This window comes from Carcharhinus amblyrhynchos, chromosome 10 (genome assembly GCF_965287045.1).
Source record: "Carcharhinus amblyrhynchos chromosome 10, sCarAmb.v2.hapA, whole genome shotgun sequence".
Lineage (NCBI taxonomy): Eukaryota > Metazoa > Chordata > Chondrichthyes > Carcharhiniformes > Carcharhinidae > Carcharhinus > Carcharhinus amblyrhynchos.
In genome coordinates, this window is record NC_137333.1 from 85,520,802 (window position 1) to 85,548,588 (window position 27,787).

General features: G+C 43.0%; 2 protein-coding genes across 3 annotated transcripts in view; both read left to right on the plus strand.

Annotated features, from left to right (window-relative positions):
- The window catches only part of nek3 (NIMA related kinase 3), a 31,447-nt gene extending 27,325 nt beyond the window's left edge, over positions 1 to 4,122 (plus strand). For both annotated transcript variants that reach the window (XM_080197514.1, XM_080197515.1), the window contains 2 exons: positions 3,213 to 3,339; positions 4,024 to 4,122. In XM_080197514.1, the coding sequence (XP_080053640.1) occupies positions 3,213 to 3,339; positions 4,024 to 4,093 (197 nt within the window). In that variant the 3' untranslated portion in view covers positions 4,094 to 4,122. The remainder of the gene's footprint in view (positions 1 to 3,212; positions 3,340 to 4,023) is intronic.
- A 7,250-nt stretch (positions 4,123 to 11,372) lies between these two features.
- The window catches only part of nek5 (NIMA related kinase 5), a 53,846-nt gene continuing 37,431 nt past the window's right edge, over positions 11,373 to 27,787 (plus strand). The window contains exons 1-5 of the mRNA XM_080197518.1: positions 11,373 to 11,519; positions 17,263 to 17,403; positions 20,808 to 20,904; positions 21,798 to 21,895; positions 24,088 to 24,171. Of these exons, the coding sequence (XP_080053644.1) occupies positions 17,287 to 17,403; positions 20,808 to 20,904; positions 21,798 to 21,895; positions 24,088 to 24,171 (396 nt within the window). The 5' untranslated portion in view covers positions 11,373 to 11,519; positions 17,263 to 17,286. The remainder of the gene's footprint in view (positions 11,520 to 17,262; positions 17,404 to 20,807; positions 20,905 to 21,797; positions 21,896 to 24,087; positions 24,172 to 27,787) is intronic.

A 27,787-nucleotide genomic window follows, 5' to 3' on the forward strand; every position in this document is an offset into this window, starting at 1 on the left:
CATCTCGCCATTGAGACGCCCTCTCCCTGTGTTGCATCCTCAGCACCGGCCTTGGTTATCAGTGATGCCACTACCAGCAGCTCTTGGAGGTGGATAGCTGTCTCTTAATTGGCCATGCCCAGCAATATGCTACTCCAGGATCATGCCAATTGTCGAAATAGGATCATCCCAGCAGTGGCATTTCCTTTTAAGCCAAAGAAGTGTGTCCATGTTGTACATAGGAATGCAGATGCCCAAGAGAACATTGCCACCTATATACCTTGTCCAACGTTTAAAACAAACATTCTTAGAGTTGCTACAGTGCATAAGGAGGCCATTCAGCCCATTGAGTCTGCATCACACCTAGGCCCTATCCAAGGGACAGTTTAACATGGCCAGTCAACCTAATCCGCACATCTTTGGACTGTGGGAGGAAACTGGAGCACCCAGAGGAAACCCACGCAGACGTGGGGAGAATGTGTAAGCTCCACATAGACAGTCACTCAAGGCCAGAATTGAACCTGGGTCCCAAGTGCTATAAGGCACCATGCCACCCAGCACTTCTCTAAACATTTAAAACAGGCATTTATCTCTTGCTTGTAGACCTCATTTGCTTTGTGTTGGAGGTATCTGATCGTTCATCAGATTCTGTTTCTCTCTGTACAGTTCCACAATACTAGCTGACTGTTCTGTTTTAATTTCAGAATACCAACATTCAGGGTATTTTATGTTTGTACTGCGCATTTCTCCAACTGCTCCAAATCGTTTGATCCTACCTGCTTTCCTCAGTTCTCTGAGTGGCTTGTACATTTATTCTCTGTAAAGTTGTTAAATCTAATTGATCTACTTATTGTGAGCTGACTATATGTCCCCTTACTGTAGCTCTCTTTAGGTCAAACTTGCAGTAAGGCTTTATTTACTTGTATGTTTTTTTTTAAGAAACAGCATCGTGGCCCAGTGGCTGGCACTGCTGCCTCACAGCGCCAAGGACCCAGGTTCAACTCTGGTCTCGGGTCATTCTCTGTGTAGAGTTTATGATGTGGAGATGCTGGCATTGCATTGGGGTAAAAACAGAAAGAAGTCTCACAACACCAGCTTAAAGTCCAACAGGAAGCTGGTGTTGTGAGACATCTTTCTGTGTGGAGTTTACACATTCTCCCCGTGTCTGCATGGATTTCCTCTGGGTGCTCCAGCTTCTTCCCACAGTCCAAAGATGTACGGACTAAGTTGATTGGCCATGCTAAATTGACCCTTAATGTCAGTGGATTCACGGGGTAAATATGTAGGGTTAAGGGAATAGGGCCTGGGTGGGATTGTGGTCAGTGCAGACTTGATGGATTCTATGAAGAGGGATTCTATGAAGAAAATGAGAGTTTTTAATCCCTTCCAAAATGAACATGCTTAGTTGCTGCAACATCTCCTTGTAGCTCAGAAGCCAAATCCGAGTTGTCCTGATGTTGTATATTCTTGCTGTACTTCCATGTCCAGATGTACAGTATTCCAGTAGGGCTGGTGTGGGGCTTTGGACATGCTGTATTCTCTCGCTGGAGTCTTGTGCCCCATCAATCTGACTATAGAATCTGTGAATGACTTGGTTTTGCAGCATGTGGTAATACAGAGTAAGTTTTAGTTTTAAAAATCTAATCATGGAAGGAAAGCTAATTTTGGTTGATAAATCAAAATGTTGCATTTATGGTGAAAATGGACATAAAAACAATATTGAACTATTGAAATTATTGAATGATGAAGGCCAAGGCCTAAAGGCTGTGGTACCAGATACCAGCATGATTGTAAAGAGTGCGATAGAAGATTATGCAAATCATGAGACAGTGATTATATGATGGTATACTGAAAACTTGAATTTTAAAAACATACAAGTTGTACAAGAGGGGCAGATAAATACTTGATAATTTTGTGACTACCTGCAAATAATATAGAATATAGAAGGAGAGGGATTTGGCTTCACTTTAATAAAGTGAAGCCAAATCCCTCTCCTTCTATATTCACTTTAATAAAGTGAAGCCAAAGAGGAGAATAGTGTATAATGGCACAATTATTATTGAGGAAAGATGAAAGGAAGTTCCTGAGGAGCATTGATTACAGTAGAAGCATTTTAACACAGTGAAAGATAAGAAACATAGGTGGTGAATGTTGACTTTGATGGTAGCCAAAAGACAATCAGGGAGGGAATAAAACAGCTGGTTGAATTGCTGTCGCACGTGTGGCAGAAGTATGACAAAGTTTAATTCACCCCCCCCTCCCCCATTGTATTTAGTGCATGTTAGAAATAGACCACAGGTCAGTTGTGTACATTTTGAATGGCAAAGATCCAATCAACTACTCAACGGAGGCACAGTGGCACGTTGGTTAGCACTGCTGCCTCACAATGGCAGGGACCTGGGTTCTATTCCCAGCTTGGGTCACTACCTGTGCAGAGTCTGCATGTTCTCTATGTGTCTGCATGGGTTTCCTCTGGGTGTTCTGGTTTCCTCAACAGTCCAGGAGTTGAGGGGGTTGAGCTATGAGGAGAGACTGAATAAACTAGGCTTGTACTCGTTGGAGTTTAGAAGAATGAGGGGAGATCTCATTGAGACGTATAAGATGATGAATGGGATGGATAGGATAGAGGTGGAGAGGCTCTTCCCGCTCAGAAAGGACAGTAGGACTAGAGGGTACAGCCTCAAGATAAGTGGGGGGCAGTTTAGAACGGAGTTGAGGAGGAACTTCTTCACTCAAAGGGTGGTGAATCTCTGGAATTCTCTGCCCGTTGAAGTGGTGGAGGCTGCCTCGCTAAATATTTTTAAGACGCGGGTTGATGGGTTTTTGATAAGCGAGGGGATTAAGGGTTATGGGGAGAGGGCGGGAATGTGGAACTGAGCCACGACAGATCAGCCATGATCTTATTGAATGGCGGGGCAGGCTCGAAGGGCTAGATGGCCTACTTCTGCTCCTATTTCTTATGTTCTTATGTTCAAAAGATGTGCTGGTTAGGTGCTAAATTCTCCCTCAGTGTACCCGAACAAGTGGTGGAATGTGGCAACTAGGGGATTTTCACAGTAACTTCATTGCAGTGTTAATGTAAGCTTACTTGTGACACTAGTCAATAAGTTCGGTCTGTATAGGTGAATGTCTTCTGTATATTAAATATTTGCAATATATTGGAAATTGATCCTTTGTAATTGACATTTGAAAGCAAATAACTGACTCTTTTGAAATGACTATCTTTCCTTTAGCGTCAGGAAACCCGCTCATTGGCCCACTATCAGCTGCCACTGGAAACACTGATGACGTTGATGGTGAAATGGGAACTATTGAGTTGGATCCAGAGAGGTTGGAACCCAGATCCGATGATGAAGACACGTACGTTTAAAAGTTATCAAAGTTTACTTCAGCACATAACAATGAAGACATTTACAAAGGCAGCGGCAACAAGTTTAGAGAAGATTAACCCTCAAAAAGCAATTGATTCGTGTAATTGTTTAATTCCAGTAGTCCATCACAATACTTAAGAAACTCCAACTCAAGCCTTTGAAAAATTAACATGGAGAGAGCTCCTGCTGGTTTCAATAAGTTTTTAAAGTTTTTAGGTTTATTTAGTAGTGTCACAAGTAGGCTTACATTAACACTGCAATGAATTACAAAGTAAGAAGCCTCACAACATCAGGTTAAAGTCCAACAGGTTTATTTGGGTGCAAAAGCCACTAGCTTTCAGAGCATTCGCTGCTCCTGATGAAGCAGCGTGGCCATGATGGAGTTGTATAGAACTTTGGTGAGGCCATAGCTGGAGTACTGTGTGCCGTTCTGGTCACCACACCATTGGAAGGACATGAACACACTGGAGGGGGTTCAGAGGAGATTCACCAGGATGCTGCCTAGGATGGAACATTTAAGTTATAAAGAGAGGTTGGATAGATTTGGGTTGTATCCCAGCTCCTGGTCCTGTTAAGATCCAGGTTTGATAAAAGAGATATTGCAATGCTGCATCATATTATTTTAAGTTTTTGAGATTACTGCTGGACATCCATTTGTTTTTTACTGTTACAGGGATTTTGAAGGAACAGATGAGCCGGATTGGGTCGGTGAATTGAAGAAGCTGCTGGAGGATAATCTTTAAAGTGCTATTCTAATTGAATCATTAAAATACTGAAGACAAAAATTTGTTTCTTTTGAATTTTTCATTTTACCTTGTTTGCCAGATGCCTGGCAGAAATCACAGAACCTTTATAGTGTAGAAGGAAGCCATTTGGCCCCTCTATACTGGCACTCTGAAAGAGCATTTTACCCAGTATCAGTCCACTGCCTTATCCCCGTAACTTTCACATTCTTTTCAAGTAGCAATCCAATTCCCTTTTGAGTACCTCAGTCGGACCTGCCTCTCTTGCCCTCTGCTGAGGGGGGAATACCTTTGAATCCGATGCCTCGGTCATGGTCAGATTTAATTGTGTAGGATCAGCTAATTCGGTCTTTTAGCAATCATAAGACAGTAACATCGGGTTTTCCCAGAGCTTGTGATGGAGTAGATTTTTACAGAAATAGAGCTTGTACAGAGGGGCCAGGTCACATACACAGGTATTCACCTGTTTTCAACACACATTCCTGAGTTGGTATAACCAAATTTGAATTTAAAATGGAGGTGTCACTGCCAAATTAATATATATTGCGGTGGCACAGTGGTTAGCACTGCTGCCTCACAGTGCCAGGGACCCGTGTTCAATTCTAACCTTGGGTGACCGTATGTAGTTTTACACGTTCTCCCCCGGGTTTCCTCCGCGTTGTCCGGTTTCCTCCCACAGTCCAAAGATGTGCGGGTTAGGTGAATTGGCCGTACTAAATTGCCCCTTAAGTGTCATGGTTAATATGGGGTTAGGGCTTGGTGGGATAGTTGTCAGTGCAGACTTGATGGGGCAAATAGCCTTCTTCTGTATTGTAGGAATTGCATGATTTAACTATATTTGGAGCTCGGTGCAAGAAATAATTCAGTGAAATTTCTTAAGTCAGGTTCCTTAACTGAACAAGTAAACAGTTTTATTTCTAAAATTCACTCAGGTAAAGATGCAGAAACAATTCATGGAAGATTTAAAATATACAATTATGTCCAACCACCCACTATCGCAAAAACAACACACAATTCCTCCCAAGTATGCTCAAAAGAAATAAAATTGCGGAGCATCAGATCTCAGGAAGATTTTTCCAATTAGAAAGTAAAGTCAGAGAAAAATATTGTCCTAGAGACTTGCTTACAGTTGAAGGGTCCTTTTCCCCAGTGGAACAGTGGGTTCTACGGTCATGCCTGGTTGGTTCAGAATTTTTCTTTAAGAATTTGGTTTGCAGCCAATGAAGTCTTTTGAGAGAGGTTTCAAAAGAAAAAGAGACAGCACAAGGCTGCAGTCCCTGTGGCAGTATCCCTGACTATTCAAAATTCAGTATTTTTTCTTTCAAGAGCTGGATCATGTGACTTCTCTCTGAGGGCTCCGAATAAAGGAGCTTGTGTTCTTTGGAAATGCAGCATAATTAGCTGCTCTAAGTTGGTGTTCTTTGCTGAGCAGAACTGTGTTCTTTTCAAAAAATTCCATATAGAAACACCTCTGATGTTGTTATAAGTTAATATTTTATATTACACATAGAAAATAGGAGCGTGGTAGGCCATTCAACCCTTCGAGCCTGCTCCAGCATTCATTGTAATCATGGCTGATCTTCCAAGTCAGTAACCTTTTCTCACTTTCCCCCAGATGTCTTGATCCGTTAGGCTCCAAGAACTATATGTGACTGCTTCTTGAAAACAAACAATGTTTTGGCCTCAACTATTTTCTGTGGTCGTGAATTTCACAGGGTTTCCACTCTTGAAGTGAAGAAATTTCTCCTCCTCTCAGTCCTAAATGGTTTATTTACCCCAGTGGTCTCTAAATAGTCAATCATGATTGATCCTGGATTACTGCAAAGTTGATTGTCATTGGCTGCCGAACCACTGCCAAAATGTGTGGGACTTGGGCTTATTTTTTCCCAAGTTGGCGCAGGAGTGAGGTGCCATTGAGTCATAAAAGTTTACAGCATGGAAACAGGCCCTTTGGCCCAACTTGTCCATGCTGCCCTTTTTTTTAACCCCCTAAGCTAGTCCCAATTGCCCGCATTTGGCCTTATCCCTCTGTACTCATCTCACCCATGTAACTGTCGAAATGCTTTTTAAAAGACAAAATTGTACCCACCTCTATTACTACCTCTGGCAGCTTGTTCCAGACACTCACCACCCTCTGTGTGAAAAAATTACCCCTCTGGACACTTTTGTATCACTCCCCTCTCACCTTAAACCTGCGCCCTCTAGTTTTACACTCCTCTACCTTTGGGAAAGATATTGAATATCTACCTGATCTATGCCCCTCATTATTTTATAGACCTCTATAAGATCACCCCTCAGTCTTCTACACTCCAGAGAAAAATGTCCCAGTCTATCCAGCCTCTCATTATAACTCAAACCATCAAGTCCCAGTAGCATCCTAGTAAATTTCTTCTACACTCTTTCTAGTTTAATAATATCCTTTCTATAATAGGACGACCTGAACTGCACATAGTATACCAAGTGTGGCCTTACCAATGTCTTGTACAACTTCAACCAGAGATCCCAGCTCCTGTATTCAATGTTCTGGCCAATGAAACCAAGCATGCCGAATGCCTTCTTCACCACTCTGTCCACCTGTGACTCCACTTTCAAGGAGCTATGAACCCGTACCCCGAGATCTCTTTGTTCTGTAACTCTGCCCAATGCCCTACCATTAACTGAGTAAGTTCTGCCCTGGTTCAATCTACCAAAATGCATCACCTCGCATTTATCTAAATTAACCTCCATCTGCCATTCCTCAGAATTCAAGATATCAAGATTCTGTTGCAATCTGAGATAACCTTCTTCACTGTCCACTATGCCACAAATCTTGGTATCATCTGCAAACTTACTAACCATGCCTCCTATATTCTCATCCAAATTGTTAATATAAATGACAAATAACAGTGGGCCCAGCACTGACACCTGAGGCACACCACTGGTCACAGGCCTTCAGTTTGAAAAACAACCCTCGACAACCACAGTCTGTCTTCTATCATCAAGCCAATTTTGTATCTATTTGGCTACCATACCCTGGATCCCGTGAGATTTAACCTTGTGCAACAACCTACCATGCAGTACCTGGTCAAAGACCTTGCTAAAGGACATCTTACAAGCTTATAGAATCTACAGTGCAGAAGGAAGCTATTTGGTCCATTGAGTCTGCACTGACAATAATCCCACCTGGCCCTATCCTTGTAACCCCATGTATTTATCCTGTTAAATTGCCCCTTGGTGTCAGGGGGATTATCATGGACAATCAGCCTAACCTGCATATCTTTGGATTGTGGGAGGAATGCTGGCATCTCCACATCTGTGGGAGGAAACCAGAGCACCCAGAGGAAACCCACACAGACACAGGGAGAATGTGCAAACTCCACACAGACAGTGACCCGAGGCCAGAATTGAACTGAAGTCCCTGGTGCTGTAAGACAACAGTGTTAACCTTCATCTCTTCAATACCTTCAAATTCTACCTTTTGTTTTATGCTTCTGAAACTTCATTCTAACTCTTTTAAACTTTCTCACCATCTTTTAATTTGATCTCTTCTGTACACTCTAGCTATAACTGCACTCCTTTCCTTCTCTATGAATGGTATGCTTTGTATAGCACACAAGAAACAATACTTTTCACTGTTTACCAAAACATGTGACAATAATCAATCAAATCAAAGCAAATCTTGTGATGATGAGCAAATCAGCTCATGCTCCTTGGCTGCCGAATTGCAGGCACCAAAACGTGGACTAAGGTGGGTGAAACAAACTGCAGAGCGATGAGCCAGGGACTTGCAAGAGGGCAAAAATCTACCATTTCCACCATGAATGGGAAAGATAATTTCTCGTTACAAATTTGTCTCATTTCCCAGCAGAGTGTAGCTGTGAGTAAAAAGTATTTTGGAAGAGCATCATGAGATATGGCACAATTTCAAGAAAATTTCCCTTCAAACAGCACTATTCGGTCGAAGAAAGTTGGGGAGTTAAAGGGAATGTTGTAAGCTTAATAAGAACATAAGAAATAGGAGCAGGAGTAGGCCATCTAGCCCTTCGAGCCTGCCCCACCATTCAACAAGATCATGGCTGATCTGTCGTGGCTCAGTTCCACATTCCCACCCTCTCCCCATAACCCTTAATCCCCTCTCTTATCAAAAACCCATCAACCCGCGTCTTAAAAATATTTAGCGAGGTAGCCTCCACCACTTCAATGGGCAGAGAATTCCAGAGATTCACCACCCTTTGAGTGAAGAAGTTCCTCCTCAACTCCGTTCTAAACCGCCCCCCCCCTTTATCTTGAGGCTGTGCCCCCTAGTCCTATTATCCTTTCTGAGCGGGAACAGTCTCTTCACCTCTATCCTATCCATCCCATTCATCATCTTATACGTCTCAATGAGATCTCCTCTCATTCTTCTAAACTCTAATGAGTACAAGCCTAGTTTATTCAGTCTCTCCTCATAGCTCAACCCCCTCAACTCCGGCATCAGCCTAGTAAACCTCCTCTGCACTCCCTCCAAGGCCAAAATATCCTTGCGTAAGTACGGCGCCCAAAACTGCACACACTACTCCAGCTGCGGCCTCACCAATGCCCTATACAGCCGCAGCAAGACCTCCCTACTTTTATATTCAATCCCCACTCTTTTCAAAACCTGTGGCTAAAGGCAAGGCTTGAAAAGAAATGTGTCTTTTCACATTAGCAATCTGCAAAGATGGTTCCTGCCAATACCTTGTTCAAAGACTTTAAAAACAAAGATCAAATTATGAGAGCCATCAAGAGCATGCCGCTTAGTGCTTTAACAGTAGCCAGAAGGGTGAAATTATTGTCAAAGGATGTCATGAATGTTATGCATAAGTATATTTTGGATGGTTTTAGTAAAGTCAATTTTTTAAGAATGGATGCAGAGCTGCATTTACGAAAAGTGAAGTTGTGCTTAAAAAGGTCGAGACCATTGGTTTACCCGGTATCCCCAGACTGTGAACCCTAGTTCTGGACGCCCCCCATCATCGGGAACATCCTTCCTGCATCCACCTTGTCTAGCCTTGTTAGAATTGCATAGGGTTCTAGGAGATCCCACCTCATTCTTTAACAAATAAAATCCTCACCAACTTAATGCCTCCTCATATGTCTGTCCCACCATAAGACATAGCAGCAGAAATAGGCTACTCGGCCCATCGAGTCTGCTCTGCCATTCAATCATAGCAGATTCTTTTCTCATCCCCATTCTCATGCCTTATCCTCATAACCCCTGACCCCCTTATTAATCAAGAACCTATCTTTCTGGCTGGAAGAAATTCCTTCTCTTTTCTGTTTTAAAGGATCATCCATTTAGCCTGAGGTTGGGCTCTCTGGTTCTAGTTTTTCCTGCTAGTGGAAACATCCTCTCCACTCTATCCAGGCCTCGCAGTATCCTGTGAGTTTCAATAAGATCCCCCCTCATCCTTCTAAACTCTAATGAGTACAGACCCAGAGTCCTCAACCATTCCTCGTACGATAAGCTCTTCATTCCAGGGATCATTCTTGTGAACCTCCTCTGTACTCTTTCCAAGGCCAGCACATCCTTCCTTAGATATGGGGCCCAAAACTGTTCACAATACTCCAAATGGGGTCTGACCAGAGCCTTATACAGCTTCAGAAGTACATCCCTGCTTTTGTATTCTCTCAACATAAATGCTAACATTATGTTTGCCTTCCTAACTGCCAACTGAACCTGCACAGTAACCTTAAGAGAATCTTGAACAATGACTCCCAAGTCCCTTTGTGTTTTTGATTTCCTAAGCATTTCCCCATTTAGAAAATAGTCTATGCCTCCATTCCTCCTTCTAAAGTGCATCACCTCACGCTTTTTCACTATCTGCCACTTCTATTTAAATACATCTCAATGTGTATTTGGGGGGTTCAGAGGAGATTCACAAGAATGATCCCAGGAATGAAGAGTTTATCATACGTGGTTGAGGAGTCTGGGTCTAGAATCAATTGTTTCAAAGGATGGGAGGGGGGTTGTGGATCTTACTGAAACTTAGAGAATGCAGAGAGGTCTAGATAGAGTGGACATGGAGAGGATGTTTCCACTAGTGAGAGAGACTAGAACTCAAGGGCACAACCACAGAGAGAAGGGACGCTCCTTTAAAATTAAGGCGAGGAGGAATATCTTCAGCGAGAGGATGGTGGATCTTTGGAACTCATTGCCACAGAGGGCTTTGGTGGCCAGGTCATTGAGTGTATTACTCAATGGGTTCTTTATCACTAAGGAATCAAAGGTTCTGTGGAGAAGGTGAAGTAAAGTTTATTTATTAGTCACAAGTAGGCTTACAGAGAATGGGGATGAGAGAACCATGTCAGCCATGATTAAATAGCGGAGCAGACTTGATGGGCCGAATGGCTTAATTCTGCTTCTATATCTTGTGGTCTAATGTGTTTACATTATATTAACACCCCCTCCCCCCATTCTATATGCAGCTTGAGGCGTATTTTCAAACTGCATCAACATGACATTATGTTGATGTGGTTTATAACAGATTGGATCCAGATATGAACCTATTGTGGGAATATTTTCCTCATGGCAGAGGTGCCTATGACCAGGGGGCATAGGTTTAAAGTGAGTTTAGAGGGAATTTGAGGAAAATATTTTTCACCCAGAGGATGGTGGAAATATGGAACACGCTGCCTGAGAGGGTGGTGGAGGCAGGTACTCTTGCAATATTTAAGAATCATCTGGACAGACATTTAAATTGCCAAGGCATAGTGGGCAACATGGTAGCACAGTGGTTAACACTGCTACCTCACAGTGCCAGGGACTTGGGTTCCATTCCCGGCTTGGGTCACTGTCTGTGTGGAGTCTGCATGTTCTCCCTGTGTCTGTGTGGGTTTCCTCCAGGTGCTCTGGTTTCCTCCCACAGTCCGAAAGACATGCTGGTTAGGTGCATTCTCCCTCAGTGTACCTGAACAGTCGCCAGAGCATGGCGACTAGGGGATTTTCACAGTAACTTCATTGCAGTGTTAATGTAAGCCTACTTGTGACACTTAAAAGATAAACTAAAATGGGGTTAGTAGAGATTGTAATTTATAGTCAGGATACGTATGGTGGGCCGAAGGGCCTGTGTCTGTGCTGTATGACTCTGGAACATTGACAGTCTGTACCCTTGGCCAGTGACTGGACTGTATGGCTGGCAGACTCATGCAGTGCATGTTGGACATTGCAGTCCCGCTACACTGGAGCAGCGCAGCGGGCTCCCTTACACTGAGAGTCTTTGTGAATACACAGAGGCGGCTGCTCTACCAGGGGAACCCCCCAAAATAGCCAAGGAGCCCCGCGATGCGATGATCCTTGTCCCTGTAACCAGAGGAAGGTGGCAGCAAAAGTCGAGTCTCCAGTTGTTTTGATGTTTGTAAGTATTTGAAAACTTCTGCCTTGTGAAACCTGCCTTCAGACGAGCTGACCTCAGCAGTTGTCAGAGAGGTTTGTGTTTCTCCATCGCCATGGCAACAGTCTGGGATCTGCGAATGTTTGGTGCGAATTATTACTTGTCCCCGAAAAAGCAGTTGGTTAAAAAAAAGCGGGGTTGGAATTAAACGTACACAGCAGGAGAGTTCATTATGTACCTTATCTTTTGAAGTCCCGCAGTGTGTTAGTGGGGATGCAGGAAGTCTGCTCATTTGGAATAATTACTTGTAGCCAATACAGGATCGAGAGTTGGGAAGTAAATCTTGAAGAATAACCCTAATGTTGAAATTGCCTTCTGAGGATTATGGTTGGTAACAATTAGGTTTAATACTAAGGATTTAAACAAACCTCAGGGTGTGGCTGGTGCTCTGGGTTGACAGATTTTACAACCTCCAACTTCTTCCCTCATATCCAGCTACATCATTTTTCTTAAAACATAGGGTGTGAGCTTCAGTGCCAAGGACAATATTTATTGCCCATCCCTAAATGCCCTTGAGCCATTTTCTTGCATTGCTGCAGTGCTGCACAAGAATATAAATATTTTTGATAAGGGTATTAGGGAAAACCATTCATTGAGTTCAGTCATTAGAAAGTACACATTTAAGATTATCACCCAAAAAAATAAGGCAAATGAGGGTTTTTATATAGAGAGTGATAATCGGAACAAGAACTGGAAAATATCATTCAGCACCACCACTCAGTGAACTAATGCTGATTTGTACCCTAAATTATTTGGCCTTACTTGCCTCCATATCCCTTAGTACCCATGGTTCAAAAAGGTTTGGTTGCTTTCAAATTTAAAATTATTAAATTGAGCGAACACTTACCTCACTCACTGGTGGAGTCCCACACTTCCATCCTTTGTGTGAAGGGGCAGCACGGTGGCACAGTGGTTAGTATCACTGCCAGGTACCTAGGTTCAATTCCAGCCTCGGGTGATTGTGTGGAGTTTGCACATTCTCCTCATGTCTATATGGGTTTCCTCTGGGAGCTCTGGTTTCCTCCCACAATCTCAAAATGTGCAGGTTACATTGATTGGCCATGCTAAATTGCCCCTTAATGTTTGGGTAAATACCTGGGATTATGGGGATAGAGGCTGGGTGAGTTTGTTGTTGGTGCAGGCTTGATGGGCTGAATGACCTCCTCCTGCACTGTAGGGATTCTATAAAGTGTTTCCTTGCTTCTATCCTAAACTGCATTGATCCCAGGAGGAAAAAAAAGTTCAGAATTTTTAGTTCTGAGTGAAGATCAGTAGTCCTGGCCACAGTGAGACTGGAGTTCCATTTTCATGCGTATGAGACGGATTCAGACAGGTTTTACGGGTACCCTTCGTTTCCAAGTTTTGCTGTTTTTTTCCTGAAAGCTCATCTCGCCTTAACCTCCTTTATCAGCATGTAAAGTTTTACTTTTTCTAACCTATAAGCTCCTTTAAAAATCATTAAAATCTCAACCAATTCACTCCTTACTATTCTATATTTCAGAGAACACAAGCCTTGTTTTTTTGTAATTTCTCCCCCAAATTTGACCCTTGAGCCCTGATAATATTCGGATGAAGCTGAACCTCCAAGGCCAATATATAGTTTTGAAAATGCAGTGCCCAAAACTATGCACACACAGCGTGTAAAGTGGTCTAACCAGTGCTTTGTGTAGCTTGTCTAGAATCACAGTTGTAGTTCAGTTGGTAACATTTTTGCTTCTGAGACACAAGTTCATGTCCCACTGCAAGATTTGTGTACAAAAATCAAGGTTAATATTTCAGTACATGACTGAAGGGGTGCTGCATTGTTAGAGATGTCTAGGTTTGTCCTTTAAGGTGATGTAAATAATCCAAGTGCAGTATTTCAAAGCAGAGCCATTTCTCTTTGGTGCCCAAGCTAATATTTGTCCCTCAGTCAACATTAAAATCAGATTATCTGGTAATTGTCACATTGCTGCCGGTGGGAGCTTGCTGCGTGCAAATTGGTTGCTGCGTTTCCTATGTCACATCAGTATTTACACCTGTTGTGCCTGTTAATTCTCAGATACTTTCAACCAGTTTGCTTACTCCAAGGTTTTACCCCAGTGCCTGCATTTGCGAGCTGGACAAAGGAGGAACACAAGTAAAGGTTCAATAAGTTTATTAGTAATAACACTATGAACCTTAAATTACCCACATAGAACAAGAGGATATCCCAGATTCAAGTATACTACCCACAAAGGTGGTTTGGTTAAACTGCAGGCTCGATTCTCTGAGCCCCTCCAGTCCATCATCACGAACGTGAGTCTCGATGGCAGCTTCTTCCTTCCTTCCTTTTCTGGTCAGTCTTCTGGATGGTCAAGGTCACCTCCTGTATCAAATCTTCGCTCCTGGTGTGTCTGAAATGTGTACCTTTATTCCCCAGCCTCCCTGCTTTTCCAGAAACTTCTCTGGATTCTGGCCAATGAAGGGGTTCTAATACCTAGTGGGTTTCTTGATGTCTGCCTGACAGGACACCGGGGCCCCTCTGCAGGGTGTCCATCTCCATGGCATTGCTTACACACAACCTGTTGCCAGATAAAGTAACTACAGGAACTCTAGCTGACAGAAGGTCTGGCCCGACCTGGGCTTCTGACGATAGGCCGGTGCGATGGTGATCTCCTGCGGGCTCTCAGTACAGTGCAATGATCAGGCCCAGACATTTTCCTGAGTCTTTGTATATTTGAACTTAGTCAAGTCTGGCCTGCCCGAGGTTTGACTGTGGTTGATTTTAATATGTCCAGTTCTTTAAGTTAGGATATGCAATTTAATCAGCCTTAAAACTAGGCCCTGATTATATTACCACACACTTCACAAGTGTTATTTAAATGCAAGTGTTTCTTTCTTAAGCAAAACCTCGTCCCTTTTACATTCTAGTCCTTTACAGATCCATTTGCCTTTTGGGCTTTTCCAGCAGGAGTTATCAGTGACAGATTCCTGGCTGAGTTTTCTTTTCCTAACATACTGATACCTTGGCCGAGACTAGACAACTCAGAGTAGACTGGAAATTGAATTTGTGATATTCCGAGCCTTTATTCCTCATCTTAACATGACTAATAATTAAAGTGCACTATTGATCTTTGATTAGCAAGTTAAATTTTAGGATAAAAACAAATTACTGCAGATGGTGGAATCTGGAATAAAAACAGAAAATGTTGGAAAACCTCAGTAGATCTGACAGCATCTGTGGAGAGGGAACAGTGCAAAGTTTAGAGTCTGGATGACGCTTCATCAGAGGTTTTACAGTGTGAAGAAAAAGATCAGTGCAAGAAAAGCAGTTACGTTGATTTTTATTTTATTAAATCAAGAGACAATTTAATAAAAAACACTTTGCCATGTCATCATACTTAATTGACCCTCAGAGAAAATGAATGAAAATCATACTACAGAAGGAGGCCATTTGGCCCATCAAGCCTATACCCTCTCCGACAACAATCCCAACCAGTCCCCATCCCTGTAATATCAAGTGTTTACCGTGTTAATTTCCTGAACACTAAGGAGCAATTTAACATAGCCAATCCACCTAACCTGCACATCTTTGATCTGTGGGAAGAAACCAGTACACCCAGAGGAAACTCACAATGACATGGGGAGAATGTGCAGACTCCGCACAGACAGTGACCGAAGGTTGGAATTGAAACTGAGTCCCTGGTGCTGTGAGGCAGCAGTGCTAACCACTTTGCCACCGTGCTGCCCCGAAGAAAATGCCAAGAACTCATACGTAAATTACTCGTCACTATTGTTGAAGATAAATTTCTATTCCAATAAACTTCAGAATGACAGATTTTATTGAATGTACATTGCTCATAGGCAATATGTTCATTATGTTAATTTACAAAATAGCTGCTCCATAGTTTAGAAAGTAGTCTAAACAGTGAGATCAAAGTGGCCATTTATATCAGTAGTGACATGTGACTATGTGCCCATATTTTTTCTCTATATGAGCATTTGACATTTAGCTGGTGGCTTTTGTTACCAAATAAACCTGTTGGACTTTAGCCTCATATTGTAAGACTTCTGACTGTTATTAAATTTTACCTGCTATTGAGCTGGCCCAGATTTTACTGAAGTGGGGCACCAGGAGCATGCCTGTTTGATAGACTTATTCAAGTTGCTGGAAGTGTGAACTAATAAAGATGCAGAGAGGACAATTGATCATTTCGGACCTTGATGAACAAGTGCAGAAACAGTGCATTCCTGTGATAATTAGATTAAAAGATTGAGGAATAAACAGAGAAAAGATTGAAAAGGAAGTCAATGAAAGTTCAATACAGAATTCAATGCTGTAGCAAGTGCAAAAATGAAGTGCAGAAAGTCAGCAAGGGCTTTGGGTAGCTGGGAATGGCTTAAGAAAGAGAGAAAAGACTGACAGGAAAAGAAAGAAAAGCAATTTAAAAACCTTAATTTTGACACACTTAAAATCTCCAACTTTGTAAGAAGTCATATCATAAAGGAATGAGATGCTTCATTTATTGGCAGGAGTGGTTGACTGGTAATCATTAGCAATGATCGAGCATTAAAACGGTTCTTGCACTGTTAAATACTAGACCGTTGATCGGGAGTTTAATGTGAAAATTCATCAGCTGCATGAAAATCACTGGAAGATTAAATGCATTTTTGCAAAGCTAATGTTGGAGCAACGGAAATAGAGCAACCTGTGGCAATTGGTAATTCACAAGGTATCTCTTCCTTGTTACAAACTGCTGACTGATTCACACCTTGATAGCAATATGTATTGTCCACAGATCAAATTCTGAACTATTATTTTGTTCTGTGAGTAGTGTTATTTCTAACTGGATTGGTTTGGGATGGTATCTGTTTACAGTGATGCAAAGACAGATAGGGATTTGGGGGTAAAACTTGTCCTTTGAAGAATAATAGAACAATAGAATCCCTGCAGTGAAGAAGGAGGCCATTCCATCCATCTGCCCTGCACCAGCTCTCCAAAGGAACATCTTACCCAGGCCTATCCTCTCACCCGATCCCTGTAATCCTACACATTTACCATGGCCAATCCACTTAATCTACATATCTTTGGAGTGTGAGGAAACCCGGAGTAACCGGAGGAAACCTACGCAGACAAGGGGAGAATGTGCAAACTCCCCCACCTAAGGCTGGAATTGAACCTGGGTCCTGGCGCTATAAGGCTCTGGCATTTGAATAGAGATAAACAGATGATAGCAAACTGGTCACCTGCTTTATTCTTGGCCTAGTTTATTGTTCAAGTCAGTATAAAAGAAAATTGGTTAGAGAGCAAAACCAGCTGCCAGATTGCTATCACTTGTTTTATGCTGGTGTCCAAGACAGATTTTCCCTTCCCTGTGTCGACACTTTGCACTGCAAGGCAAAGAGGAGCTTTGTACTTGCTGGATTACATGTGTGTGCATATCTCTGGTTGAAAAATAATAATTAATAATTGCAGTTGCATGTAGGCAAAAATAAAACAAAATAGGATAGTACTATTTTTGCTGTCATTAAAAACAAAGTGTAAAAATTACGTTAAAAAAGTTCATAGATAATTATCTGATTAGCCTGGGAACTTTACGTGTTGCAGTAAGGATTTTATGAAGTTCTACTGTGTCCTAGGATAATCTGAAGTGGTGTGAGACTGTCCCCTTAGAAATGCCTGCCTAATTGCAACTTGGTGGTTTGACATCTAAGTCATGCCACACGTTTTGTGCCAATTGTAACAGAGCAAAGTCTGCAGTAAATCTTGCCTCATGCGTCAATTTACAATTTAAAAAATATATCTTTCTATTGCAGGTTTCTTACAGATAAACTGCCACAATGGATAAATATGAAGTGATTAAACTCCTTGGGGAAGGAGCGTTTGGAAAAGCTTTCTTAGTTAAAGCTAAAGATGACAACAAGCAGGTTGTAATAAAAGAGGTTAAAACTGCAAAGGTGAGGCTGAAATCTGAATTTCCATTGGATTATATTCTAGTGCGAATATTTCAGTAGATTTAAGATAGAAAATAATTATCTTATGCATCGTAGTTTTTGTGAAGCAAAATTGTTTAACATTGCTAGGAACAAAAATTCCTAAAGCCAGTTTATGCTTTGTGTTCAGGATAATTTCTTCATTAATGGAGTTTATTAAAATTCTCCTCAATTATACAACAAACCATGATTAAGAAGACATGGGTGCACTCTTACAAAAAAAATTCTAAGTATTGAACGAGCAAGGAAAAGGGGAGAGACTGGTACTGTTTTCTTTGGTGAGCTTGTTAGATACAATCTTACGGCACCCGGTGCAAAAGAAGAGTCTGGATGCAATTCTTGGGAGGTGGCGGAGCCTAAGCTCACCGGCTGCAGAGTGCCCTGATCTCCCAGTGCTCTGAGAAACAACAATTTATTCCACTTCTTTCATTTAATATGGCGTATTTGCTCTTTGCGATAAGGTCTCCACTACCTTAAATGGACCAAACGCAGATTGGGTGGTTACTTTGCTGAACACCTCCATTCATTTTGCAGACTTGATCCTTTGAGCTTCCCATTGCTTGTCATTTTAATTTCCCCTTCTAATCTTATCTCTTTATCTTCAGCATTCAGCACTGTTCTAGTGAAGCTTAACGGAAGCTCTACATAAGAACATAAGAAATAGGAGCAGGAGTAGGCCATCTAGCCCTTCGAGCCTGCCCCGCCAGATCATGGCTGATCTGTCGTGGCTCAGTTCCACATTCCCGCCCTCTCCCCATAACCCTTAATCCCCTCTCTTATCAAAAACCCATCAACCCGCGTCTTAAAAATATTTAGCGAGGTAGCCTCCACCACTTCAACGGGCAGAGAATTCCAGAGATTCACCACCCTTTGAGTGAAGAAGTTCCTCCTCAACTCCGTTCTAAACCGTCCCCCCTTTATCTTGAGGCTGTGCCCCCTAGTCCTACTGTCTTTTTTGAGCGGGAAGAGTCTCTCCACCTCTATCCTATCCATCCCATTCATCATCTTATATGTCTCAATGAGATCTCCCCTCATTCTTCTAAACTCTAACGAGTACAAGCCTAGTTTATTCAGCCTCTCCTCATAGCTCAACCCCCTCAACTCTGGTATCAGCCTAGTAAACCTCCTCTGCACTCCCTCCAAGGCCAAAATATCTTTGCGCAGGTGCGGCGCCCAAAACTGCACACAGTACTCCAGCTGCGGCCTCACCAATGCCCTATACAGCTGCAGCAAGACCTCCCTACTTTTATATTCAATCCCCCTCGCTATGAAGGCCAGCATCCCATTCGCCTTCCTGACCACCTGCTGCACCTGCAAGCTGGGTTTTTGCGACTCATACACAAGGACCCCGAGGTCCCTCTGCACCGTCGCCTGCTGCAGTTTTTCGCCACGTAAGTAATAGTCCTTCCTACCATTCTTCCTACCAAAGTGGACCACCTCACACTTGCCAACATTAAATTCCATTTGCCATTTCCTGGCCCATTCGCCCAGCCTATCTAGATCCTTCTGCAGACTCTCCACACCCTCCGCACAATTTGCCGTTCCCCCAATCTTGGCGTCATCAGCAAATTTCGACACCCTACACTCGGTTCCCTCCTCCAGATCATCTATATAAATGGTAAATAGCTGAGGCCCCAGCACCGACCCCTGGGGCACTCCACTAGTCACCATCCGCCAATCCGAATAGCACCTGTTGACCCCCACTCTCTGCCTCCTATTTGACAACCAATCCTCTATCCACGCTAACACCCTACCCCCAACTCTAGGAACAGCCCCTCATCTTTCAATCAGACATTTTACAACTACAGAGACGGATGACCATTGGAAACCTGCTGTGAGAGGGTCACATTCAGTGAAGGAACCCAAAGATTCTGCCCATTGAATTCAACAATATCAGACCATCTTCCATTTTTCCAGACACTGGGTGCTGCTCATAATTATGCTGTTGGCATTTCGGCCTATATTTTGTCTCTTTACTGGCCCCATTACCAGTATCTTTTGACATGCCCCATCATCTTTTTGGCCTTTTAATCACTCATGCTGTATAGTCTCTTACAAATCTACCCTTTTTCCCCTTTGCTGCTTTTTCTGTCTCCCCCGCCTCAATACTTAAAAACTGTTGCTTTTTTTAATTTATTCATTCATAAGATTTGGGCATCACTGGCTATTAGAACATAGAACATAGAACATTACAGCGCAGAACAGGCCCTTCGGCCCACGATGTTGCGCCGACCAGTTACAAAAACAATGACCCACTAGCCTATACCAATCCCTTTTCGTCCATAAACCTATCCAGAGATCTCTTAAACGCCCCCAAACTAGACGCATCTACAACTGCAGCAGGCAGGGCATTCCAATCCCTCACCACCCGCTGGGTAAAGAACCTACCCCTGACATCCGTCCTGTAGCTACCCCCCCTTAATTTAAAGTCATGCCCCCTCGTGCTAGCTTTCTCCATCCGAGGAAAAAGGCTATCACTATCCACCCTATCTAAACCCCTAATCATCTTATATGTTTCAATAAGATCCCCTCTTAGCCGCCTTCTTCCCAACGAAAACAACCCTAGATCCCTCAGTCTCTCCTCATAGGACCTCCCCACCATACCAGGCAACATCCTAGTAAACCTCCTCTGCACCCTCTCCAACGCCTCCACATCCTTCTTGTAATGCGGGGACCAGAACTGCACACAGTACTCCAAGTGCGGCCGCACTAGAGTAGTGTACAGTTGCAACATTACACTGCGACTCCTAAATTCAATCCCCCTACCAATAAACGCCAAGACACCGTACGCCTTCTTGACAACCTTATCTACTTGATTCCCAACTTTCAGGGATCTATGTACACACACACCTAGATCCCTCTGTTCATCCACACTATTCAAAGTCCTCCCGTTAGCCCTATACTCGACACATCTCGACCCAATTGCTCTTGAATTGAGTGACTTTCTGGGCCATTTAAAAGTCAATCATATTTCTGTGGGTTCTGGAGTCACATTTAGATCAAACTGGGTAAGGATGGAAGATTTCCTTCCCTAAAGGACATTAGTGAACCAGACAGGTTTTTACAACAATCAACAATGGTTTCATGGTCATCATTAGACTTTTAATTCAAGATTTTTATTTATTTCAAATTTTGCCATCTGTTGTAGTGGGATTCAAACTTGGGCCTCCAGAGTTTTACATTGAGTCTCTGTATTAATAGTTCAGCAATAATACCATCACCCCACTGCCTAAGCACCTCGCTATCCTTTGCCAGTTCTGACAAAGGGCCAACAACTTGAAATGTTAATTCCATTTCTGCCTCCACAGATGCTGCTTAGCCTGTTGAGTATCATTACTCATTGTAGATGTTTGTGTGTTTACTTTCAGATGCACCAGAAAGAGAAAGAAGCTTCCCTTAAAGAAGTGATACTTATGGAAAAAATGAAGCACCCTAACATTGTTACACTGTTGGATTCATTTGAAGGTCTTTAGTTGTCTGAAAGAAGAGCCAAATAATGTGGATTTTCAGCTGTCGGTTGGGTTAACACACTAGTACTCATCATATGAATCAACAAATTTATTTGTGACCCATATCTCCACTCTGTCCCTCAGAACGTTTCTTGGTCCACAGCTCTGGGATTTTATAAATATTAAGCCCAATCATGAAATCTTGATAGAGCCCACACATAGAACAATTCCATCTCCCTTACCTTTCTCTGCAACAATAAGATGTTACTGGGAAGTAAGGCTAACTCAGAATCCTTAAGGCATGTATAAGGATTACATTAAAATTACAAACTAATGACCTCAACATTATGGAGATTGCACATATGCCGAAAACCTTCAACCTTGTCTGTGGCTGGGATTCTCCAGTACTCAGTTTTGGCTGAGCGCTACATTCCCCATTCTCACTGATAGCAGGGGTGGGATGAATGTGATTGGAGAATTTGGCCTGATGGCCATTTTTTGACAAAGTGTCATCTCGGGTGGGAAAAACGGAGGGTAGTCCGTTGGCTGTGCTGCCAAATTTTCCCACCATATTTTTGGACACCTTGGCAAAGAAAATGAAAATGGCATGTCCCACAATGTCATACAGAGTCCACCCCACCTGTCACTTCCTGATAACATCATATTAAAAATATCTGGGAGTTCGAAATAGCCTGGACCAGTTTTCTGCTACCCTGAGTGAATTTCTAAGTCACTGCGTGCATAACATGTTCCATGACCTGTGGCTGGAAAAGGTTAATTTCATACTTCCTTATCCATCCACAGAAGTACAAATAAAGGAGATATATCTGTTTATAAGATTCAGCTATTTTTAAAAACAGGACTTGGAAATTATTTACATATGGAATGATTTTTGGCTCTCATTTATAGAGGGGCAAAATCTGTACATAGTAATGGAGTATTGCGATGGTGGTGACCTGATGCACAGAATCAACTTGCAGCATGGAGTTTGCTTTGCAGAGGAGCAGGTAAGAGCTAAAAATGTACTCATTAAATAGAAACTCCAGTAGAGTTGAACCATTGAAATCCCCAGATTGCAATTGGGATATATGGGAGAGAGAGGAATGGTGTCTGTACTTTGGGGTGAACCTGGACTTCTTCCAAAGCACCCTGTTTAGATTCTGTTTAGGTGCTCAGGTAAAACCTTTCCTGAAACTACTGATTGCTTTTTTGGGCTGGGTTAGTTCCCACGCTACCTTGGGAATTTCACCTGTTCCGATCTTCGTGAACCCAATGGAAGCTATACCAGCTGAGAGTTTATTGAGGCATTGAGAATGCAAGAATAAGGGGAAATCAATCCATTCTGTCATCTCATCCCTGTGAGAAAAGAAGAATACAAAACATAAATTTTTATCCCTTGACATTTCCTCTTGTTCTTTATATCTGGTTATGTGAATTATTCCTTTTTGGAACTTAGAATGGAATCAACATTGATAGCCAATGATAGCTGAGAGACTTGGAATATATAAGTGGGGAAGTTTGCCCATTTACTTGACCTATCTGTATCCCTTTTCAAACCCTTGACATCCTCTTGACAACTGGTTACTTATTTATCTTTGTTTTATCAGCAAATTTATTAACCACACGTTCAGTCCCTTCATTAATTTGTGGGAGGCACAATAACACAGTGCTTAGCACTGCTGCCTCACAGTGCCAAGGACCCAGGTTTGATTCCCGGCTTATTTGTGTAGTTTGCACATTCTCCCCCGCGTCTGCGTGGGTTTCCTCTGGGTGCTCCAGTTTCCTCCCACAGTTCAAAGATGTGCAGGTTAGGTGGATTGGCTATGCTAAATAGCCCCTTAATGTCAGGGGGACTAGCTAAGGTAAATGCATGGGGTTATGAGGATAGGGCCTATGGGGGATTGTGGTCAGTGCAGACTCTATAGACTGAATGGCCTCCTTTTGTAAGATTCTATGATCTATGATCATTGATGTTGATTATAAATAGTTGATCCCTGTGGCACTCCACTAGTTACTGCTTGCCAATATGGAAAGGACGATTTATCCATATTCTCTGCATTTTGTTAGCTTACCATTCCTTTATCCAGGCTAATATATTACCCCGACATCATGTGATCTTATCTTGTGTACCTTTGATGTGGCTAGTTATAATAAAAACTTCCAGGGTCCCACCAATCATGTATGGGAGTGAGAATGTGGCAAGGGGCTGTATGCCAGCAGTCAGTGAAAGTTGAGGCATGGTCACTATTGGGGGCATTGTGGGAGGGTGGGTGCAGAGGGCAGGTTGTTGAGGGGGGATGAGGATGTCCGTTCTATCTTTGCCCACCAGGAATTCTGAGAAATGTAGGTTTAAAAATGTTTGCCCTGACCTCCCTCTGCCATGATTGCACTGCTGCCAGGTTGCAAACAGTGTGGGACTTTCCCTGACTTGAAGTAAAGTTGACTTTGCTGCTCTCCCGTGTCATTGCGCTGTAACTTTTGAATGTTAAGCGGGGTCCTGCCTTTCTTTAACAGGGAGCTTGATAGATGCTGTCATCAAAATGACAGCATCTGGGCGCATGCGATGAGGTGACACAGTGGTTAGCACTTCTGCCTCACAGCGCCAGGGACCCATGTTCAAATCCTGGCTTGGGTCACTGTCTGTGTGGAGTTTGCACATTCTTCCTGTGGCTGTTTCCTCCTGATGCTCTGGTTTCCTGTCCAAAGATGTGCAGGTTAGGTGGATTGGCCATGCTAAATTGCCCTTTAGTGTCCCAAAATGTGTTGGTTCGGAGGGGATTAGTGAGATAAACACACGGGGTTATAGGGGTGGAGGGCTTTGGGTGGGAAGGTCTGTTGGAGAGTCAGCGCAGACTCGATGAGCCAAATGGCCTCCTTCTGCATTGTAGGGATTCTATGATTCTTTGCCAGATTGAGGCTGAGCAGTTTTCAAATTTTAGTCCCTCATGCAGCTTAGAGCCATTATTCCTCAGCTTCATTAGAGCCTAGAGTCCTCCAACACTCAATTCCTTTATATCCAAACACTTGCTGTACCATCTACTGCTGTCAAGGAACTGGAAAGGCTACAATCATTCCTACCCTGTACAGTTCTCTTACTAATGGCCAGACTGCAATGGTTTAATATTCTGACCACTAGTTTTCATAATTAATTGTTTTGCGCTGAAAAATACGTGACTGACATTCCTTAACTTTTTTTTAGATCTTGGACTGGTTTGTGCAAATCTGCTTAGGGCTGAAGCACATTCATGACAGGAAAATCCTGCACAGAGATATCAAAACACAGGTAACTGTCAGATGGGATCAAAACTAGGAGTGGGAAGAAAAGTCAAATGCACTGAACCCTTATAGAATGACGGCAGCATTTTTGTATTGCTTTAGAGAACATTTTACTGTCAAATTAAACAAACATTTTATGATTCTAAATATTGATATATCAAATTGTATAACTAGATAATGTCTACTTAAAAGGCTTAGGTAGTGAATCATTGCCAGTGGTTCTGAAATATCACTGATATACTGAAACCATTTGGACTGAATTTGATGAATCAGGTGATAAGATTATTTAAATCTAATCAATGTTAAGTAAACACCATGACAATTTTTGCCTCTCTGTGCCTTTATAGAAACATTATTAAACTATGGGAGTTTTCCAAATTTCTAAGATTCTAAATTCTTGCTATTCCGATGGTCAAAAAGGACAGTAGGAGAAGAGGTAATAAGCCGTGGGTAACGAAGGAGGTGAAGGAAAGTGTTAAACTAAAAGCGGAGGCGTTTAGAATAGCAAAGAGTAGTGGGCGAGAAGAGGATTGGGAAAGGTTTAAATGTCAACAAAGATTGACAAAGAGGATGATAAAGAAGGGTAGGAGAAACTATGAAGCTGGGCTTGCACTTAATATAAAAAAGGAAAGCAAGAGTTTTTATAAATATATAAAAAGGAAGAGGCTGGCTAGGGTGAACGTTGGTCCCTTAGAGAATGAGAAGGGGGCCTTAGTGGTAGGGGATGGGGATATGGCTGAGGTCCTGAATAACTTTTTTGTTTCTGTCTTCACGGAGGAAGACGTGAATAATTTGCCGGGTGTTAGAGATGGAAAGGTGGTAGGACTGGAGGGTCTTAATGACATTACTGTTACTAGAGAGGAGGTGCTCAACAGACTAAAGGGACTGATTGTGGATAAGTCGCCAGGACCGGATGGAATGCATCCAAGGGTCCTGAAAGAAATGGCGGAGGTGATAGTGGATGCCTTGGTGGTTATTTTCCAGACGTCGCTGGATTCCGGGGAAGTGCTGGAAGATTGGAAAGTGGCTAATGTTACGCCGTTGTTTAAGAAGGGTGCCAGGCAAAAGGCAGGGAATTATAGGCCGGTTAGTTTAATGTCTGTTGTAGGTAAAATGTTAGAATCCGTCATCAAGGAGGAAATAGCAAGGCATCTTGAGAGGAATTGCTTGATAGAGCAGACGCAGCACGGTTTCGTTAAAGGGAAGTCGTGTCTGACAAATTTACTGGAGTTCTATGAGGATGTGTCTAGGGTGGTGGATAGAGGAGAGCCGGTGGATGTGGTCTTTCTTGATTTTCAGAAGGCATTTGACAAGGTACCTCACAGGAGGTTATTGCAGAAGGTCAGGGGACATGGAGTTGGGGGTAGGGTGTTAGTGTGGATAGAGGACTGGTTGTCAAATAGGAGGCAGAGAGTGGGGGTCAATGGGTGCTATTCGGATTGGCGGATGGTGACTAGTGGAGTGCCTCAGGGGTCGGTGCTGGGGCCTCAGCTATTTACCATTTATATAGATGATCTGGAGGAGGGAACCGAGTGTAGGGTGTCGAAATTTGCTGATGACACCAAGATTGGAGGAAAGGCAAATTGTGCGGAGGGTGTGGAGAGTCTGCAGAAGGATCTAGATAGGCTGGGCAAATGGGCCAGGAAATGGCAAATGGAATTTAATGTTGGCAAGTGCGAGGTGGTCCACTTTGGTAGGAATAATGGTAGGAAGGATTATCACTTACGTGGCGAAAAACTACAGCAGGCGACGGTGCAGAGGGACCTCGGGGTCCTTGTGCATGAGTCGCAAAAACCCAGCTTGCAGGTGCAGCAGGTGGTCAGGAAGGCGAATGGGATGCTGGCCTTCATAGCGAGGGGGATTGAATATAAAAGTAGGGAGGTCTTGCTACGGCTGTATAGGGCATTGGTGAGGCCGCAGCTGGAGTACTGTGTGCAGTTTTGGGCGCCATACTTATGCAAGGATATTTTGGCCTTGGAGGGAGTGCAGAGGAGGTTTACTAGGCTGATGCCGGAGTTGAGGGGATTGAGCTATGAGGAGAGGCTGAATAAACTAGGCTTGTACTCGTTAGAGTTTAGAAGAATGAGGGGAGATCTCATTGAGACGTATAAGATGATGAATGGGATGGATAGGATAGAGGTGGAGAGACTCTTCCCGCTCAGAAAGGATAATAGGACTAGGGGACACAGCCTCAAGATAAAGGGGGCGCGGTTTAGAACGGAGTTGAGGAGGAACTTCTTCACTCAAAGGCTGGTGAATCTCTGGAATTCTCTGCCCGTTGAAGTGGTGGAGGCTACCTCGCTAAATATTTTTAAGACGCGGGTTGATGGGTTTTTGATAAGAGAGGGGATTAAGGGTTATGGGGAGAGGGCGGGAATGTGGAACTGAGCCACGACAGATCAGCCATGATCTTATTGAATGGCGGGGCAGGCTCGAAGGGCTAGATGGCCTACTCCTGCTCCTATTTCTTATGTTCTTATGTACGAATCAGGTTACACTTGCCAATCAATCAGCTCTTTCCTCCCGTGCAGTATAAATTGTTGTTGCCTTTATATTTGGAATTCTTATGAATTGACTGCAAGTTGAAAAGCTTCAGCAACGTGGGTGGGATTCTCCAGTATTGTCCATGGCAGAATCTATTGCGAGCGAGAATGGAAAGTTTGATGTTTCAGCAGCACCAAGTACGAGGCTGGAAGATTTTGACCTACATGTCTTATTTTTCAGCAATACTCATGATAATCTTTTGTGAGCTCCTGCGTATTCTGGTCACTCTTTCTCTTCTTCTGCGAATGGTTTATGGTCCCTTTACACAGGTTTAATACTGGTTTAATACTATGGGCGTGATCTTTCTAGCCATTCATTCCCCGTTGTCGCTGCAATGAAGACAGAAAGTTTGACACCCAGCCAAATCTCCGTTCACTGCAGTGGGACCAGAAAATCCCATCAGCGTGAACAGCCGTAAGATTCTGCCCTCTAACCTTTTTGTTCCGACTTACCGTGTCCTGCTCATTGTTATTGAAGCTCAAATTTTCTGTCATAGAATCATATCATAGAATCCCTACAGTGCAGAAGGAAACCATTTGGCCCATCAAGTCTGTACTGACCACAATCCCACCCAGGCCCTATTCCCATAATCCCAAGTATTTACCTGGCTAGTCCCTTTGACACTAGAGTCAATTTAGCATGGCCAATCAATCTAACCTGCACATCTTTGGACTGTGGGAGGAAACCCACACAGACACAGGAGGAATGTGCAAACTCTACACAGACAATCACCCAAGGATTGATATGAACTTGCATCCCTGGCACTCTGAGGCAGCAGTGCTAACCACTTGGTCACTTCGCTGCCCACTGTCATTTTATGTTTTTCTATTATTCTGATTTTTTTTGTTGTTGCTCTGCTTCTTTTAGCCCATAGATTTACTTGATTAAAATATTATACACCGTACACTTTGCACTGAGGGAGTCTGATTATATGCAGATAATTGTGCATATTTTGAGGCAAGTGGACCTGGAGTGAGTGTTGAGGTTAGAGGATAGGATCAAGCATGATGGCTTCTTCTGCCATAAGCTACAGCAGGTTGCTAGCTGTGACATTTTGTCGGCCATTTGCTCCTTTGTTT